Source organism: Vipera ursinii, assembly GCF_947247035.1.
Source record: "Vipera ursinii genome assembly, chromosome: 5".
NCBI lineage: Eukaryota > Metazoa > Chordata > Lepidosauria > Squamata > Viperidae > Vipera > Vipera ursinii.
The window spans coordinates 80943020-80963366 of record NC_139518.1 but is presented as its reverse complement, the minus strand read 5'-3'; the positions used below and the strand labels follow the sequence as shown (position 1 = coordinate 80963366).

General features: G+C 42.1%; 1 protein-coding gene across 1 annotated transcript in view; it reads left to right on the top strand.

Annotated features, from left to right (window-relative positions):
- CDH23 (cadherin related 23) overlaps nucleotides 1-20347 on the top strand; it is a 375051-nt gene that overhangs the window by 301312 nt on the left and 53392 nt on the right. Inside the window, exons 30-34 of the mRNA XM_083364767.1 lie at nucleotides 1777-1998; nucleotides 2131-2250; nucleotides 5903-6083; nucleotides 12167-12300; nucleotides 13066-13275. Of these exons, the coding sequence (XP_083220893.1) occupies nucleotides 1777-1998; nucleotides 2131-2250; nucleotides 5903-6083; nucleotides 12167-12300; nucleotides 13066-13275 (867 nt within the window). The remainder of the gene's footprint in view (nucleotides 1-1776; nucleotides 1999-2130; nucleotides 2251-5902; nucleotides 6084-12166; nucleotides 12301-13065; nucleotides 13276-20347) is intronic.

Below are 20347 nucleotides of genomic sequence, written 5' to 3'. Positions count from 1 at the left end.
TTGGTCGTTAAACATGATGAAATGGCCACCTTTGAGACAATCAAGCAATATTAAAAAAATAAGATGGCTTAAGATGGTGCAACTTTGAATCAGGAAAACAAAGTCTAACAGAGGAGTAGTAGGGAAATAAGGTTTTATGTTAACATATAGAATAAAGCAGAGAAGTTTGCAAGTTGCACTTAGCAACAATGCATTTTGCTTTCTAAAGGTAAAGGTAAAGGTTCCCCCGCACATGCGTGCTAGTCGTTTCCGACTCTAGGGGTCGGTGCTCATATCCGTTACAAAGCCGAAGAGCCAGCGCTTGTCCGAGGACGTCTCCGAGGACGTCTCCGTGGTCATGTGGCCGGCATGACTAGATGCCAAAGGTGCACGGAATGCTGTTACCTTCCCACCGTAGTGGTCCCTATTTTTCTACTTGCATTTTTACGTGCTTTCGAATTGCTAGGTTGGCAGAATTGCTTTCTGGGTAGCACTTTTAACTTACAGGTTCCTGCAAAGTTGCTGTATATTGAATTATGACCTAGGATTTCAGGCGCTAAACTCTAGGTCTAGGAGATGCTGCAAGAAACAGTTAAATTGAGGAAATCATTTGATATTATACAGTAAATGTTAAGATGTACTGTTATTGTTCTTTGCACTTATGTATACATACACACAAACAAACACTATGGACAGATTGCAAGCCAACCCTGATACGTTGAATCTTTGTTACAGATAGGGAGGCCCCCTCCCCCATGTAAGAATAGACAACCCTAAGAAGAGTTGACCTCATCAGACTGATATGATGTCCTGTAATGATAAAGTCAAAGTACCTGCTTTAATTTGCTCCACATTATGTAACGTTTCTTCACTTCTAATTTTCTCACCTGCTACTGTTCCCCTGAGGAAATACAGTATTCTTGCTTGCTTTTCATATTGTGAACATGCATCAAATTGTTTATGCAGCTTTAGCTATTCCTGGATTAGGAGAAGCTGTCCAGCACAGTCCATCTCAACTATTGTAGCATGCTTTTACTGTGCTACCTAGGAGACTGGCCTAGAATTTTTGGCGGGAGCAAAATGCAAAATTGGACAGCAGAACATGAACATGTTACACCCTGTAAAGCTTAAACCTTGGATATCGAACATAGCACCTTCTCCCCATATGTACCTGCTTATCAGCAGAGGTATCTCTCACCAGATGTTAGGAATTTGCTAAGCAAGGAAATACATTCTTGCACCTGTTCATCTTGGTTAAATTGGTTCTTTGTAGTAAGATTTGGTATTTTCCCCGTGTTTTAGAGTTCTTTTAAAGTTATCTTAGACGTTTAGTGATAATTTTAAATAAAAGTTTTGACTTAACACTTAATTGCTTAATTAATTAAGGTTCATTTAGAGGGGCTTTTTAGTAATAGAAGGGTGAGTTGAAGACGTATAAGTAAAAACACAATAAAAAACAGTTGTGTACCTTCTGATATTGAAAAAAAGCACATTCCAAATAAGCTTACGTTCTCCCACTAGCTGTTATTCTAAAAATGGTAGAAATGCCCAAAACAAATTTGATGAAATTCAGTAATGCTTGATTATAGTAAATATGCATTAAATTGGACTGTGAGGTTTGGGGTTTTTTTTTAAAATCAACTTTATATATCTTTTGGTGGAACATTAAAGAGAGACATTCCAAGAGATTACCAACTGAAAGGTATTTGAACAATATGAATATTTGTATGGTTCCCATATAATCTTCCTTTTTTTTCTCCTTTGCATGATTCTAAATGTCTTGCTATTTATCTATAGGCTACAACAACAGTCTACGTAACCATCCTGGATGAGAATGATAATCCTCCAGTATTCCAGCAGCAGAAGTATGAAGTCACTTTGGATGAAGGTCCAGGCACTTGGAATGCTGTTCTTATCACCATTAGTGCTATGGATCGGGATGAAGGCTTAAATGGGACCATTACATACGCCATCACGGAGGGGAACATCATGAACACCTTTCACATTAACAGCACTACAGTGAGTGCATCACCACATTGTTGTTTTTTTTCACTTAGCACCACCACACAGAACATCACAACCAAATTTCATGGTCCATCAGTCTTCACTGCTAAAAATTAAAACTTTTTAAATTTTGGTCTGTCATTTTAGGGACAAATACGTACCATGAAGGAATTGGATTATGAAATCAGCCATGGGCGGTATACACTAATAATCACAGCCACAGACCAGTGTCCGATTCCATCACGTCGTCTCACATCTACTACAATGGTATGTTTCTCTTCTGAGAAAGAAACGAAATTTGTAGGTATGGCAAACAAACACATTCCCTTAAAAACAACCAGCTAATAATTACCGCTAACTATTATTTTTACTACCAACAGCAAATTGTTACAGGAATGTAGTTCCATTTTTTAAAAAAAAGCTAGGATCACAGAATAAGAAAGAATTAACGCTTGCCTATACTGTGAACAAGAAGCTCTTGATCTCCCAGTAAATATAATCTTTCTATACTACTGTATAAAAAAGTGACTCAGAGCAACTATTATTTCAGTGGTTTACAGAACGGGAGTAAATTCCATGAACAGTTTCCAGAGCACCTTCATCTGTCCCCAGGAGAAATTTAATTTGAAAGATGGAAAAATCATTGAACTGTGTGCAGTTCAATTTGCCTTTCTTTCCTTTCCTTTTTAGCATCTCTTTATTAATCCTTCTTGTAGGATTGATGAAAGTGGAATTTGGCTACATTTTTTTGCCCGTAATGGCCCAGTTGATATGTTACAGCTGCTGCACTCGTACAATTCCAAATTTGTGTACATTCATATCCAGTGACTCTTCATAAAAATGTATTTGTGTTTCACCAAAATACAGTAGCCACAACTGTTGGAAAATAAGACATAATCAAAAGTAAACAAGTGGGAACCACTACATTCAGTTGTCACAAGGAGTAATTGAATAGGGCCCCCTACTACCCGTGACAAATTTAATAAGTAGCACTCATGAAGATAGAGTCAGAGCTTTAGTTTTCTTCCTGTCTAGTTCAATTATTGCAGGTACCTATAACCCTGTGAGATTTATTTTCTCCTCTACTGTTATGGAGGAATATTGGTAATAATCTGTATGTATATGTGCTTATCTTGGAAAAAATTCTTAAGAGGAGGAATTCAGAGTTGGGACAAAATTTGCCTAATTAAAAGATCATTGTAAAGATTCTTCTGAAAACATGGATTTTTACATTTCTCCAACTTTTAGTAGAGTACATTAAAACTTGTCACCAAGGGAATTCTTCCATGCTCTAGCTCAGGGCTTTTCAACCAGTGATACGAGTACCACCTGTGGTACATTGGCACCTAGCAGGTGGTACGCGACCATCCTAGTAAAGTGGTAGCGGGGGAGGGGAATAAGCTGAACCGGTGGCAGCACCGCACAAGCCTGAACGAGAGATGGCTGGAGCTGCAGGGCTCTCAGGGCTCAGCGGAAGCACCAAGATCAGCACCAGGCTCCAGCTGGAGCTTGGCACTGATCTCGGCGCTTCTGCTGAGCCCTGAAAAAGCACCAATCAGCTGGAATGTTGCAGCATCTCCAGGGTCTTGTGATTTACATTCAGATGCTTGACAACTGATTCATATTTATGACAGTCACAGTGTCCCAGGATCATGTGAAATGACCAAAACCTGCTGCAACCACCCAGCAGACGGGGGGGAATAAAAACCAAACATCCACCCCACCCCACCCCCGCTGCCAATCCTCAACAGAAATGCTCAGAACAATGAAAACCTCAGACAGGAGGAAGAGCACCGCCGGGCGGGCAGGCAGGTGTCTTGCTCAGCTGTGGCTTTTCAGTGCCATTGTAACTTCGAACAGTCACTAAGTAAACTGTTGTAAGTCGAGGACTACCTGTACTTTATCACTTTTTTACTTTTTTTCGTGGGGGGGGTCATCAAGTTTTTGACACCTTGCTAGGCGAGTGGTGGTACTCGGAGGTTGTCATATCCTAAAAGTGGTACAATGGGTGAAAAGGTTGAAAAGCCCTGCTCTAGGGGTTAATTTCTAAATCAATAAGTAAGATTTTAAAATTATTTCTGCCAGATAGGTACCACGTTTAGCCAAAGGGAAGGAAATCCTCACTTTCAAAGTTGGCAAGAATCCTGTGCAATACCTAGTTTCTCCATTGTTTAACATGGGGGAAATTACAGGGCCAGGTATACGTAAAATCACTCCCAAACGTTCCCCTTCTCATTTCCAAGAGAAAGAACAGAACTGACACAAGCGCAAAAACAGAAATAAGAAAGAGATGGGGTTAAGCAGAACAGGAGGAGAAGAAAAGAAAAATGGGTCATGAAGCAAGAGAAAGAGGGGGCCCCATGGGAAAGGCAAGGCAAAAGAGAGAAGTATTACATAGGAGTTAAAATTCAGCAGGGCAACCCTCTTCACAACTTAACAGTTGATCAAAGCTCAGGCCTTTTTCAACAACGGTGTCTGCAAGTTTGTTCTGTACCAGCCTGCTACCGGCCCTGCAGAAAAGGCAGGGACAACCCCTTTTACAAGAAGGCAAGAGGCTGGAATTACGCCTGCCAAATTTATTACTACAAAAACAAACGGAACAAGACAAACCAAGAAACAGGAGCTTAAAGAAACAGGAACAATCCAAGCGGTTGCTTTCAGCAAACCAGCCCTCCCACACATTCCCCTTATATAGAGTTCAAGGCGTGGCTTCTCTCTGCCTCCTTCCGAGGAGCCCCATTGCCTTCCTCTGTTTACTCCTAATTGACTGCCTCCTGCGTCGGGTGTCCTTGAACAGGGCCAGCTGTGGGTCATCTTCATCCACGCTGTCAGGCTCACACAGCTGGGTCTCCGTGGTGACCAAGTGGGAGGGGCCTGGCTGAGGGCTCTCATCAGCAAGATCTTCAACCCCCTCAGCAAGGTCTTCAACACCCCCCTCCTCCTCTGAGTCGTCCGACCCAACTGCCGAACCCACAGGCTGACCCTGAATCACAACAAAGTTGTTCAATTTCAACTAATTCTAGTCAGTTAATTTCAACTACTTCTAATCCGTTGCAACATCTCACGTGGAACTGTAATATTTCTAACAATCAGTATGTTGGAATTTGGTTACAGGAGAATGGCGGATAGATATTTTTTAGCCTAATCCTTGCTTTTGAACATAGAATCCAAAGATGATTCGACAAACACATTAAGTCCGTGTTCACTATGATTGCTTCCTGATTTAATTGGATTGCAGCATAGTGGTATAATAAATGCTAGATAACATTCAGAATACAGTAGCTAACATCACCTTTGAAAAGACAGCAACTAAGATCAGAGCTTGTTCTGGCAAACCCTCACATCATTTTAATGTATCAAGAAACACAATTTGCTGGTTATTGTAGAAAGTTGAAATTTAGATCTCAGTTATCTGTCGTGGTCTACCCCAAAGCCTGCCCATTCAAAAAGGATTAAGGTTGTTGCTTCAGGCTCCTTTATTATCTATTTCTCTATGAAAAATATTCGGACACTTTAGGACAGGGGTCTTCAAACATGGCCCTTTTATGACTTGTGGACCTCAACTCCCAGAATTCCTCGGCCAGCGTGCCTGGCTGAGGAATTCTGGGAGTTGAAGTCCACAAGTCATAAAAGAGCCAAGTTTGAAGACCCCCCTGAGTTAGAAGATATGACTTTTGTTCTGATTAGTGCAATGAGCTGTTTGAAAGACCCCTGCTTTAGGATTATTGTTGCAAACAAAAGCAACATCTAAAGCATTGTTCATATAAAGTAAGTATATTTTCTGGCAGCTGTGTAAAAGAAGATCACCGCAGTAGTAATCGCCTTTATTGTTTTCATAAAGTTGACGTCCCAAGTCAACATTTCCACTTGTTGTTGAAACATTTTAGAACACCTCTGTGCCTTTCTGTGTTAATCTCAGGTGTTGATAAATTTGAATGATATCAATGACAATCAACCAACGTTCCCTCGTTCTTATGAAGGGCCCTTTGATATCACAGAAGGACAACCAGGTCCCAGGGTGTGGACTTTTCTAGCTCATGATGGGGACTCAGGACCCAGCGGGCAAGTTGAATACAGCATCATTGCTGGAGATCCTCTTGGTAAGTGATGGAAATGAAAAAGAAGTAGAACCAAAACTCTGTTGTTTACCATTTTTACTTCATCCAGAAATGCATTATTGAAAAGAATGGTCATCCTACAGTTAATAATACAAGCCAAGGAGCTGACATTTTATGCCTGCCTTGTTTCTTTACTTTTCTAAGCAATGCTTATTAAAAAGCAAGTTTCTATATACGTAGAAAAGGATAATTGTGCCATTCCAAATTTGAAATGAAAACTAATAATATTGAATTAGGGTTTTTTTTTAGTTCTTCAATTTTAGGAATCTATGAATCCTAAACACCAGCTGCCTGCAATTAGTGCAGGTTCGAGTCCCACCAGGCTCAAGGTTGACTCAGCCTTCCATCCTTCCGAGGTAGGTAAAATGAGGACCCAGATTGTTGGGGACAGTAAGCTGACTTTGTAATAATGCCGCATGGGGGGGGGGGCGAAAGCCCTAATAAGCAGGCATATACCTAGAATGAAGGCTATTGCTAAGCACATTGATTTGTGCTTTAAATTGTAAGCCGCCCTGAGCCTTCGGAGAAGGGCGGGATATAAATGGGATTAAAAAAAAATACGTTTTCACATTCTATTTTAACTAATGATGATTTGGGCAGATTTGGACAGTACAAGGGATCTGCAAAGCAGATCTCCCAATTTCCCCCGTTAATTGTAAGAAGATTTTGGGCTTTCAGGATCACGTTTGGTGAAAATGGAATTTCTTCTTCAAGAATATAATTAAAGAGGAGCCATTCAGTTGCTGTTATTCCTAAAGCTGAAGCCAAACGTTTTTGCAAATCATCTTTCTCTCTTATTCCTGAAGTTCCCAGTCTAGTATAAATGGAAAACCGCTTTCAGCATCAACGAAAAACATTGTTATGAATATCTGATGTTGCCTGAGCTTTTCTTTGACGATTGCTTACTCAATGTAATGTCAATTACTATAATTCATTTATTTTAGAAGAACTAGTATTGTAAATCACAAAACTGCTAAGGTTTTCCCATTTCCTTTCAGGCAGATTCTGCATCAGAAATGGGCAAGAAATATCTTTCTGTGTTTCAAAGCATTTTAACAGTTTTGAATATATATATATATATTGCCTAAAACTTTGTAGACCTTTTTGACTTTTCAGTGTTTTGATATAAATATGATTTAAAACATAATCCTAAACCTAGATCAAGATAATCCAATTATACAAATGAGCCAAAACATTATTAATTTATTATTCATTTATTTCTTGAGAAAATTTTTTCCAGAGCTACATATTTAGGTGTTGTAAAAGTGTATGAATCTTTGCTTTCAGTAACGGGTGTATTCCCAATGGGAAGCCAAAACTGAATCTAAAGTTTCCCCATAGATATTTATCAGTCCTACACAATAGCTTGAACAAATTTTAGCTCATCCTTCCTTATAAAACCCCTTCAGCTGAGGGATATTGGTGGCCTCCCTCAGAAGAACTGCCAGCTTCAGATCCTTCTACAACATTTCTCTAGGATAAAGTTTTAGGATTTTGACTTGGCCACTGAAATGTCAAAATACTTTGACATTTTCTTGTAGAATTTGCTGGCATGGTTCATAGGCCCATCAATAATGCCAAGTTATCCCGGTCCAGAGGTAATGAAGTAACCTCAACCATGAAACTGCCAGCACCATGTTTCACTGATAGGATAAGGTTCTTGGAATGCAATGTTTATCTTTGACCAAATTTAACACTGTTCATCCAAGTCAAAAACTTCTGTATTGGTCTTATCCCTTCACAAAACATTCTTCCAACAGCCTTCTAGCTTATCCATGTCGACTTCTACAAATTGTAGAGGGACAGCAGTGTTCTTTTTGAAGGGCAGTGACTTTCTTCTTTCAACCCTATCTTTCACACTATTGTTGTTCAGTGTTCTAATGAAGGTGGTCTCATGACATTCATCAATGCAATAGAGGCCTTTACTTCTTCAGACATTACCTTGATGTTCTTCGAGACCTCGTGGAGTAGGAGGTCTTGGTGTGTTCTTAATTGATCGACCACTCCTGGGCAGGATAAAAATAAATTCTCTTCATTTGCATACTAGCTGCCTGACAGTGGATTGGTAAAATCCAAACTCTTTGGAAATAGAGTTTCTACCCTGGTAAGCATCAATAACTGTTTTGTTTTTTTGGAGTCTACAAAAATCTACTTTGTTCAGGCCACAACATACTTCCATATATCTCTGTGGTAAAGCTATGACTTTGATAGTGAATACCCAGAATTCTGTTCTTTAAATAAGGTACATTTACATTCTGACTATCAGCCGATTGACTGAAACAGCTGGCTCTAATTTCTCTTTCAAATAAACTAATAACCTTAGAGGGCCAGATATTTTGCCACACCCAAATATATAGTTTTGGATCATTTCCCTCGATAAATAAATGAACCAGTTTAACCTTTTTGACTCATTTCTTTAACTGGATTCGCTTTAACTAGTTTTAGCCTGTGTGGAGAATAAATCATGTTTTAGGTCAAATGTATGCAGAAATTCGAGAAGGTTTGCAAACTTTTAATCACCACTCTATGTAAGTGTGCATGTATGCAATATGGGTATGTGTGTGCACGAATGCTCTTCTAATAGATTTTGTTATATCATTATGCTAACTTTCCTCATTCTGATTTAAACACCCTGAAATCAGTGCTAGAAATGCAAGAGACAGACTGCTTAGAAATTGAACAATCTTTTCATTAGAGGAAGGAAAGAGGAAAAAAATCGTGTCAGGATAGTGAAGAGAGCCATTCAAAACTATATTAACAGGGCCTCTTCTGAGAAATAGGAGTGTGTACATCAGGAAATCCTGTTGTAAGAAACACCCGTGATGAGAGGAAGCATTGCAAACTTTTTGTGCTTGCCATATTAGAAGGTGCTTTTGCAAGCTCACCAAGTGTTTTGGAAGGAATATCAAGCTTGCCTTTGAAAGAATTAAAGTGTCTTTCTGATCAAAGAAAAGTACCTTCTACTGAAGTTAAAGCAACAGTCCTTTTTTTTAAGATCTCAGGAAGGACCAGGTTTTTTATAAGAAGTTGATCAGTGCAAATTTTTTCAGTGCTTAAATGGTGTCACAATATTTCTGTAATATGTATCTCTGTCTATCGATCTGTCTATTTTTTAAAATATTCCTGTGCCTCTCTACCCTATCCTGAACATGAAGGAAATTTAAATAAATAGGAACTCCTTTTAAAGTTCAACTTATGCTCCGTGCCAGAAAAACTTCAAAACAAAGGACTTGCAACATATCTAGATTATTGAGCAAACTCCTAGAGGAAAGAGGAAGTTTTGTAGTTAGAGCTAATTGGAGCAAATTAAATTTATGGCCCTGGTAGTTACTGTAGGGAGGACACAAAACATGTGATGTAGTTGTCTGAGATACAATAAGGATGATTTTTTTTTTGTCTTCTTTGGACGTGTGAAAATAACTTGTTCAATTTCCAATCAACATCGGTGTTTCTTTGTGGACTTAGGCCTTGGATACAAACCCCAAAATTAAGAAGTAGGACCAAATTGGAATATAGGTTAATCACCCAGCAGAAATAGTATGTGATCATAAGGAACAATTTACTTGGAACATAATTATATATAATTCATAGAAAAAGATGAAGTGAAAGAAACTGTGGCTGAGAAAAAAAATACGCAGAGATTCTTTGCTGCAAAACAAAAGAAACAAAAACAACAAAACGAAAGAAGGTGTAAACAGTAGAAATAAAAATATAGTGATAAGAGTACAGTCAGAGAGGGAAGGAATATTTATACAGAAAGTTTGGTTGGCAATTAAAAATGTTTTGGAACTAAGCAAAATGCCTTCAGCAAAGTAAGTGGAATTGAAAAAAAATGATGAAATAATGTGTCATATGCAGTAATAATTGCACAAGCCCAGTAATTGTCTCTTCAATCATAGATAACACTATATCTTTCCTGAAAATAAATCTTTGTATTAAATAATATAATAATAATAAAACACAGAGTACTGATCATGGACTTTTCAAAAGAGGGAGATGAATATATATATCATCTAAATTTGCATACCTGTATACGCTGTACTAGAAGCTTTTTTTAACTAAAATCAAAATGAAATAGTTTGAGATAAAACTAAATAAAGGAAAGCTGGGATTTTTGAGATTCATAAGAATCTCAAGAGAATTTTAAGCAAAAGCCATAAATGTCAATGCCCAAGAAAAATTATGAAAAGAAGTCCTAAATGATATGAGAACTCTGAAAAATTGTAAGGTTGCAGAGGTAGATGATGCAACTGGAGAAATGTTAAAATGTAGGTGTGGCTGTGAAAGTTGTGCAAACTTGTGTGTGAAGAGTGCATTAGTGCCTGATGATGGAAAGCCTGTCATTATTGTTTCCTACACAAAGGGAAAGGCAAGAAGAGGAAGTGTACACTGTTCGGCAAGTTTCTGATTAAAAGGAAGACATGAAGCACCAGTGCACAAAGTTGCTAGGACAGTCCAGTTCTACATCCGGCAGGAGATTGTCAAACAAGATGATTGCTCTTCACCCGGCTATTGAGAAAATCCATGTCAGGGGAAAAAAATTATCACACGATTGTAAATTTAGAGAAAGGATAAGATAAAAATGAATATGTTTGAATTATGGGATGTTTTGCATGAAAGTGGAACTGAAGGTTGGTTGCTGAATCCCACGTCGCAGGAATCAGTTCAGTGCTTAATAAATGGTGCGATCTTGAGCAACATCAAAGGCTAAGATGTCTCCTTAGTTGTCGAATGTATGGAGCAATGAATAATTAATCTTGCTGGTGGCTTTAGGAATGTGTTTGCTGGGAGCATAAAAGGGCATGTACTTCTGTATGCAGCAAATACCATTTTTATTAGCCGAAAACTGGAAGGATTTGTAATGCTTATTAGATTGAATAGTGCAGTGGGGATAAAATTTAATTATTCAAAAATTTAAAAAAACAATCTGAAGTTGAAACCTTTCATTTCTAGATTATAGATTCTATGGCTGCCCCTGCATAAATTTGAGCAAATGATGATTTGAAAACCTTGCTATTGTAGAATTTCGGTGGGCTAGTCGCTCAGTAGGGGGCACAATGGTTCAGCACCCCCTACTGACAACCCAGGTTCAAGATTTGAGTTCCGTGCAATGAGATGAGCTCCTGTTCCTGCTCCAGCATGTGGCCTACCTCACATGCAAATGCGAGTAGATAAATAGGTACCACTTCTGTGCATCTTTAGTGTACAGCCATGCTGACTATTTGACCACAGAAAATGTCTTCAGAGAACACTGGCTCCCTTAGGCAAGAAATGGAGGTGAGCACTGCCCCCTAGAGTCAGAAACAATTACACAGGGAAACTTTTACCTTTTTTAATAGCTCAGTATTTAACTGTCTTGCATATTTTTCATCTAGCAATTAGGTAAATAACTAGTTCAGATTTTAAACCTTATCCAATATTTTAGTATCTGCATTTGTATTTTTTTATTTCAAACTATCAATGTATCAATCATTTAGAACAGGGCTCTCCAAACTTGGCCCTTTTATGACTTGTGGACTTCAACTCCCAGAATTCCTCAGCCAGCATGCATAGCTGAGGAATTCTGGGAGTTGAAGTCCACAAGTCATAAAAGGGCCAAGTTTGAAAACCCCTGATATATACAGTGTTAACGGAAAACAAATCCCACTGAATGCATCTATAGGGTCTATCTATCTTGCCATTTGGAATCTTGAGCTTGCTGGTTAACAGTGTGTAAATTTATATTCTGATCTCTACAGATAACGTAGAAGTTGAATAGAAATAGAATAAGTAGTAGGATATTCTATTATCAACTGAATAATAAAAATAAAATATCTACATTGGAGCATTTTGGGTAAGTGTGTTCCCAATTAATGTTTCCCCATTTCCCTAAGAAACATGAAGCTTTGTAGAGTACTTGGAGTGCCAGACCTCTCTCTGTAGAATCACATGAGGCTCTTCTGTCCAGCCACAACATGGTTGGAGCAAATGGATCTCCAGACCCTAGGCCCATCTAATTAATGTAGCATTGTTACTGTTATTATTTGAGCTTTTCTTCCTATAACACAGCTGTGTCTCTCTTACAGGAGAATTTGTGATCTCACCAGTGGAAGGGGAGCTACGTGTGAGAAAAGATGCTGAACTTGATCGAGAGAACATTGCTTTTTATAATCTCACCATCGAGGCCAAGGACAGAGGGGTGCCTTCGCTCAGCTCTACTGTAAGTCGTAGTGGCTTAGGAACAAATTATGAAACAGGGGTCTTCAAACTTGGCCCTTTTATGACCTGTGGACTTCAACTCCCAGAATTCCTCTGCCAGGCATGCTGGCTGAGGAATTCTGGGAAATGAAGTCCACAAGTCATAAAAGGGCCAAGTTTGAAGACCCCTGTTATAAAATGTCCATCTGAGAAAAGATAATGAACTGTACAGTAGGTGGTAAAACATAAAAGGGGTCACAGTAGTCCTTGACCTATCACCATAATTGAACCTGGAACTGTGGTTATAAGTCATTAGTAGGTCATCACATGATCACGCTTGATTTTTATTACCTTTGTTGTGGCAGTCTTTAAGCAAATGCCACTGTCATTGTTCAGAATTGGCCTTTTAGGCCAGAAACCAGAAGTAAACACTGGTTTCCTGCAAAAATCATCATAAATCATAGCCATGTGACCACGGGATGCTGCAAACAGCTGTAAATGAGGACCAGTTATTGAGTTTCCAAAATGCAGTCATGTGACTGGGGAGGGTAGCCATCAGAACTTCGAATCCGGGTCAGAAGTACATCTTGGGATGGGGGGTGTAAGAACTTTAAAGGTAGCTAAGCGCCCAGACCTAGGTTGAGGGCTACCTGTAATTCTTCTCTTTATGATGCCATGTGGAGAAATAGAGAAAGGAGTTTGCCTTAGCCACAGAGTGAGTGTTATTTGCAATTATTTTATTGTCATTTTAACTGCTCTGCTTACATGTCTCTTCCTTGTGTTTTAGGTCATGGTGGGATTGAATGTTTTGGACGTTAATGATAATGACCCCGTCCTCTTGAATCTACCAATGAATCTCACCATCACTGAAATTGCTCCCATCTCCAGTGTTGTGACCCGTATCCTTGCCAGGGATGCAGACAGTGGCAGGAATGCTCTTTTAACATTTAGCATCACAGCAGGGAATAGAGACAATGCTTTTTACATCAATAGTACGGTACGCCTCTTTTATACCTGTCTGGTGGTGGCTTCCTGCATCAAACATTCTGGAATAAATTGCAGTTACAGTTGTGGGTTTTGACTTGATATAAAATAAATAGATAAAAAAAAATAATATTAATTGATTGCCAAATAATGGTTCTTCGGTAAAGCTTATGGGCCTTAGTATCTGATATGGTCCAGCATAGCTTTGTAAATATTTTTTTCCAAGCTCCTAATCTGGAGTTAAGAGAAAAAAAATCACCTCGCTGCCTGCTATGACTAAAGGAGAATCAGAATGTGAGTCTCTCTAATCCACTAAACCACAGGGGTTAACCAGTGGAACAGCCTGCCTCCAGAACTTGTGAATTCTCCAACACTGGAAGTTTTTAAGAAGAGACTGGACAACCATTTGTCTGAAATGGTATAGGGTTTCCTTCCTGAGCAGGGGGTTGGACTAGATGACCTCCAAGGTCCCTTCTAATATTATTATTATATTGATCATTGCATAGTCAGCCAGATGATCAGACTGGATTTGGCATTTTTGTCTACCTATCGAGTCCTTACCAAGGACCTGGGATAGGCAGATGTGGATGTTGGATGGTATTACAGATATCGTCACAGGATGGAAGCAGTTCCTAGTAAGGCCGCCTTTTGCAATTGACTAATGGCGAATTTGTCAATGCCAATGGTGTTCAAGTGGTCTCCAGTTGTTTTGGGATTGCACCCAAGGCGCCTATTACTATTGGTACTACCCTTGCTTGCCTTTGCCACAGTCTTTCTATTTCTATTTGTAGGTCTTTGTATTTTGTTATCTTCTCCAGTTCTTTCTCGTCTATTCTGCGGTCTCCAGGCACTGCCACGTCCACTATCCAGACTTTTTTGTCTTTCTTATCGAGAATTGTTAAGTCCGGGATGTTATGTTGCAGGTGCTTGTCTGTTTGAATACTGAAGTCCCAGAGCAGTTTAACTTTATCATTTTCTATGACTTTCTCTATTTTATGATCCTACCAGTTCTTGCTTACAAATGATATTTCTTGCAGATCTTCCAGTGCACCATTGTTGCTACTTTGTCATGCCGCTGCTTGTAGTCAGTCTGTGCGATCTTCTTGCAGCAGCTTACCAGGTGGTCCACTGTTTCTTCAGCTTCTTTGCATAGGCAGCACTTACTGTCTGTTGCTGTCTTCTCAATTTTGAATTTGTATGCATTTGTCCTTAAGGCTTGGTCTTGTGCAGCCAGAATTAGTCCCTCGGTCTCTTTCTTCAACTTTCTTGCTCTTAGCCATTGCCAGGTCTTGTTATTATCTGCTTTCCCAGCTATTATTTTTTAATGTACTGGCCATGTAGTGCTTTGTCTTCCCATGCCTCTATTCTGTTCTTCATTTGGCCTTTCTTCTAGGCCAGTTTGGTCTCTCCAGTAGTCAGTAAGCCTTCCTGATATACTAATTTCAGTGCATCTTCATCATTGTCCTTCAGATATTCTTCCAACACCATTTTTTCTTCTTCAACCATCTGATATTATTATTATTATTATTATTATTATTATTATTATTATTATTATTATTATTATTATTATTATTATTATTATTATTATCTTTAATAAACCAGAGTGAAAACACTGGAACCCCTATGCCTAACTATAGGTTTCATGCAGAGGTTCATCATGGTAGTATACTTTTGGTAAGACAGGCCCATATTTAACACAGTTATGTAATCCCCTGCCATGGCTGGATTTCAGGAATTGGGAAGCTGAGAAAGCCAGCTATCGTCTCCAGCAGATCCCTTTGTGCAAAGCAATATTGCAACATTTTGCAATAAGACACTACTTCAAGGTGAGGGTTTTGCATATTATTATTATTATTTGGATTTCTATACCGCCCCTCTCCCAAGGCACTCGGGGCGGTGTACAGGGCAATTAAAGCACTATGAACAACACATAATATACGGTACAAAAATTAAAATGAAATTAAACCAATAGCCCTAAACAATAAAACACATTCTAAAATTTAAAATTTTTAAAATTTAAGATCTAAAATCCCAGTCCCTCAGTCCAGGCCAGCAAGTTCAAATAGCCAAGTCTTCAGGTCGGGGCGAAAAGAGCGAAGGTCGGGAGCCATCTGGAGCTCAACAAGAAGCTAATTCCAGAGGGCAGGCGCGCCCACAGGGAATGCTCTCCCCCTGGGGGCTGCCAGTCGACATTCCCTGACCGACGGCACCCTGAGGAGGCCCTCTCTATGGGAGCGCACAGGACGATGGGCAGGTAACGCCGGCAAAAGGTACTCCCGTAAATAACCCAGACCCATGCCATTTAGGGCTTTATCGGTCATCACGAGCACCTTGAATCTCAAACTATCTCTTGATTCCAGCAGTAACAATACTGAGTGATCAGTGCAGAGTTCAGTTCAATGGTACAATTATATCCTTTGATTGATAAACAATACTGTAGCTGTCTTCTACATTTGCACTCTAGTGGCTGGTATTTACTGTAAATATATTTTCTGTGTGTAATATTTCCTTTTATCAATCTTCAATATTCCTGCATGTTCTTTTAACAAGTGATTCCAAGTTCTAACTTTGCAAGAGAGAAGTAATTTTCAGTCCACGTTTAATTCAGTCCACATGACTTTATACCCCTCTATCTGATCTCCCCCTACTTGCCTTCCCTTCAAGTATAATCTTTCCTCAGAGGCAAGCTATTCTAGATTCTTACTTATTTTCTTTCAGGAAGGAGTTGTATTTTTGACTTACAACTGCCTGCCAGCTTTCCCACTGATTTTGCTTGTGGAAGATAGCAGAGACCATAGGAAACGGCAGCCATGTGACCCTAGGAATGTGCAATGTGAATCATATTTGGAAACCAGGAGTTTCCAAGCCGCGAGAAAAAGCCGGGCCGGCAGACATTTGACAGTTGACAGCTGTCAAATTGGCCGCCCGAAGCAACGACGCATGCGCACCGCCCGGCCGGCCGCCATTCCCGTTGACAGCTGTCAAAAAGCGGCCGGGGGCCAACGCGCACGCGCCAGATTTGACAGTTCCCGGAACTGTCAAATCCGCAGTCTACAACTCGGTCCTCCGAACTGAGCTAAGCGCTCAGCTGAGAGGAATTCCCTGACAGCCGCCGAGCTGTCAAAGTACCGAGTGTTGATTGGCCGTCCTCCGAACGGCGGGGAAATACAGTTACCTGATTGGTTGAATCGTTTGACAGTTCCCTATATAAACCCGGAGTGTTTTGACAGTCAGCTGCCGGGAGCTGAATCGAATAAACCTTTTGAACCTTGCCTACGGTCTCGCGTCTGTCTTTGTAAAGACAATTCACCTGGCGACGAAGGTGGGATCCCGGTACTATAGAGCTGCCAACTGAGCCGAGTCACACCGCGAAGGAGTTCCGATCCCTCCCGCTGACAAGTCACTGCTGAAGCCACTTGGAGGGCAAAGGAACCCTTTTCAGCAGCTTGAACAGTACTGTGGACCCAGACCATGGCAAACTTAGGTCACGTCAGAGAATTCGACGTCTGCCATCCTGAAGGATGGGAGTCGCACTGGGGACAAATTGAAGGCTACCTCGTTGTCAATAAGATAACAGAGGACCGCCACAAAGCTGCCGCCCTCCTCTGTCTCAGCGGGCCCGCCGTCTATGACATCGCCGTAGGGCTTTGCAGCCCTGACCCCATCGCGACCGTCCCGTACGCCGTGCTGACTGACCGCCTCAGCAAGCACTTCATGCCCCGTCGGTCCGAGCTATACTGGCGCCTCCATTTCGCCCGCCGCCGCCAGCAACCGGGCGAAACCACCACAGCCTTCATCGCGGGGGTACGTCACGCTGCCCGCAGGTGCCAATTTCCCGACCTGGAAGACCGTATCAGAGACCAGGTTATCGTCGGTCTCTCTAATGAGCAGCTCCAGCGGAAGCTGGTAGCCAGGCCCACGATGGACCTCGCTCAACTCACGTTAGAGATCATGGCCTACGAAGACAGCCACCGTGAGGGCTCTCCGGTGTACAGAAGCAGCCCGGCCGGTTCAGTCCACCACGCCAGGGAGCCGGACGACGAGCAACCAGAGACCTACACCGGCGTCGACGACATCATGTCCCGCTTCAGCAAAATGAGCGCCGACCACGGGAAGAACCGCAGGCCATCCAGACCAGCCGGTCCGGGTTCAAGACCCACCGCCACAGGGCCGAAACCAAAGTGTGCCAGCTGCGGCGGGGCTCACGCCAGAGCCACATGCCATTTCAGAAACGCCAAATGCCACGGATGCGGGAAGACCGGGCACATTCGCTCAGCATGCCGCAGTTTGAACCGGGAAACCCTCCACGAGCTTGAGGAAATTCCGGCAGGTAGGACCCAGGTCCCTTCCTCAGCCAAAAGAATTCCCCAGCCCTCAGTCTTGTCCATACGAGCCAAAACAAAAATCTCGCCCATCCATCAGTTACAACCCAAAATTAAAATTTGGGTTAAAATTCAAGGGGTGCCCTGCGAAATGGAGGTCGACTCCGGTTCCTCAGTTTCAATAATGTCTTGGGACACTCTCAGAAAAATTGGGGTTAAAAATAGACGCCGTATTCCCCTGCAGCCCTCCAAAATACTCCTCGCAGATTTCTAGGGAGCCGCTATTCAATTAAAGGGGCAGGCACAAGTAAAAGTAGAATACAAAAAATTCCTGGGACACTTAACGATCCAGATCACTGAGGCACCCAGGTCTACCCTCCTTGGGTTAGACTGGTTTGAGGCTCTGGGCATCCACCTAGAGGGCACCAACCGTATACAATCCCAAACATTAGAACAGGTTTGCCAGGCGTTCGCGGACGTTTTCGACGGAACACTTGGCAAATACACAGGCACCCCTATAGACCTCAAATTAAAACCTGAGGTAGGTCCCATCCGCATCAAGGCAAGAAGGGTCCCCTTTGCGCTGAAACAAAAAATCGAGGCCGAATTAGACCGTTTAGTCAGCCTTGGGGTCCTGGAACCAACAGACGGGGGAACCTGGGAAACTCCCATAGTCACACCAGTTAAACCAAATGGTGACGTCAGAATATGTGCGGACTATAAGGCGACTCTAAACCGCGCATTAAATCCCCATGCATACCCAGTGCCAGCTGTCAGGGACGTGCTGTCAGAAATTGGGTCCGGCTCAATATTCGCCAAACTCGACCTAGCGCATGCCTTCCTCCAACTACCTGTCACCCGGGAGACAGCTGAGGCACAAACCATTGTCACACACCAAGGCGCTTTCAAGGTGAACCGTCTCCAATTCGGCATCTCAGTGGCTCCTGGCATCTTCCAGGAAGTCATGGAGAAAACATTAAAAGGAATCCCAGGTGTATGCCCCTATTTCGATGACATACTCATCGCAGGGGAATCAGAAAACAACTTAGCAGACAGGCTACAAGAAGTATTATTAAGATTTAGGAAAGCGGGGCTAAAACTTAAACGGGAAAAATGTTCTATAGGCGTCCCATCTGCAGATTTCTTAGGCTACAAAATTGACTCGCAGGGAATCCACCCCACGAACTCAAAAGTCCTTGCTATCAAAGCCGCCCCTACCCCAAAGAATAAAACCGAGCTCCAAGCTTTCCTTGGACTTTTAAATTTTTACCATGCCTTCCTGCCAGGGAAAGCAACGATCGCAGAACCCCTCCACAGGCTGCTCGACAAAGGGGCAGCCTGGCAGTGGACAACAGCCCATGAAAACAGTTTTAGAACACTCAAACAAATGCTTTCCAGCAACGCCACTATTTCCCACTACAAAGAAGACAAACCCCTCTGCCTAGCCTGCGACGCATCCCCATACGGGATTGGAGCAGTTTTAAGCCATTTAGACAGCAACGGCACCCAAGCCCCGGTGGCATATTATTCCAGAACTCTTTCCAAAACGGAAAGAAATTATGCCCAGATAGATAAGGAAGCCCTGGCAATTGTGGCAGGAATAAAAAAATTTCACGATTACCTTTATGGCCGCCCTTTTGTGATCTACACAGATCACAAGCCTCTGTTAGGACTATTCACCTGGGACCATCAAACCCCCCAAATCTTGTCGCCCAGGATGTTGCGCTGGACAACATTCCTCGCAGCATATTCCTACCAGCTAATATACAAGCCAGGACACCAAATGTGTCACGCTGACGGCCTCAGCAGGTTGCCCCTACCCCACACAGAACCAGACCCGGCCCCAGCAAGCAACATCCTAGCTATTCAAGAACTCCAAGAATGCCCACTGACAGCGAATGATATCGCTGCCGCAACTTCCCAAGACAAAACACTTAGCAGAGTGTTAGCATGGGTACACACTGGCTGGCAAACCTCCTGTCCAGGCACAGAATTTCAGCCGTATTTCTCTAGGCAAAATGAGTTAACGTCACACTTGGGATGTTTGCTATGGGGGTGCAGGGTAATCGTACCACTTAAACACAGACCAAAAGTATTGCACACTTTACATGAGGGCCACCCAGGCATCGTAAAAACAAAAGCCCTGGCCCGCAGCTACGTCTGGTGGCCGGGAATAGACCAAGACATAGAAAAATACATCGCAGGTTGCTATTTGTGCCAAGAATCTCGCCCACTCCAACCCAGAGCCCCAATTCACAAATGGGAACTCACAAAAAACCCCTGGTCCCGCATCCACATTGATTATGCCGGACCTTTCCAAGGGCAGGTTTTCCTCATAGTTGTAGACAGTTATTCCAAGTGGCTGGAGGTTCTCCCAGTTCACAGCACAACCTCTGCCGCAACCATCCAAGCCCTCAGGGGAATCTTCGCCACACACGGTCTCCCCGACGTAATTATATCAGACAACGGCCCTCAATTCGCTTCTCATGACTTTCAGATCTTCACGAGGAGCAATTGTATTAGGCACTCGACATCGGCTCCCTTCCACCCATCGTCCAACGGCCTTGCGGAGGTTATGGTGAGGACCACCAAGGACGCCCTCAAAAGAATCATCACGGGGAACTGGCACCGTCGCTTGGCACAATTTCTCTTAGCCCACCATTCTACCCCCTGCACCTCCACCGGCAAGAGCCCAGCCGAACTACGATGGGGCCGCCGCCTGGTGACAAGGCTCGACAGACTCCACCCCGACAGACCGGCAGC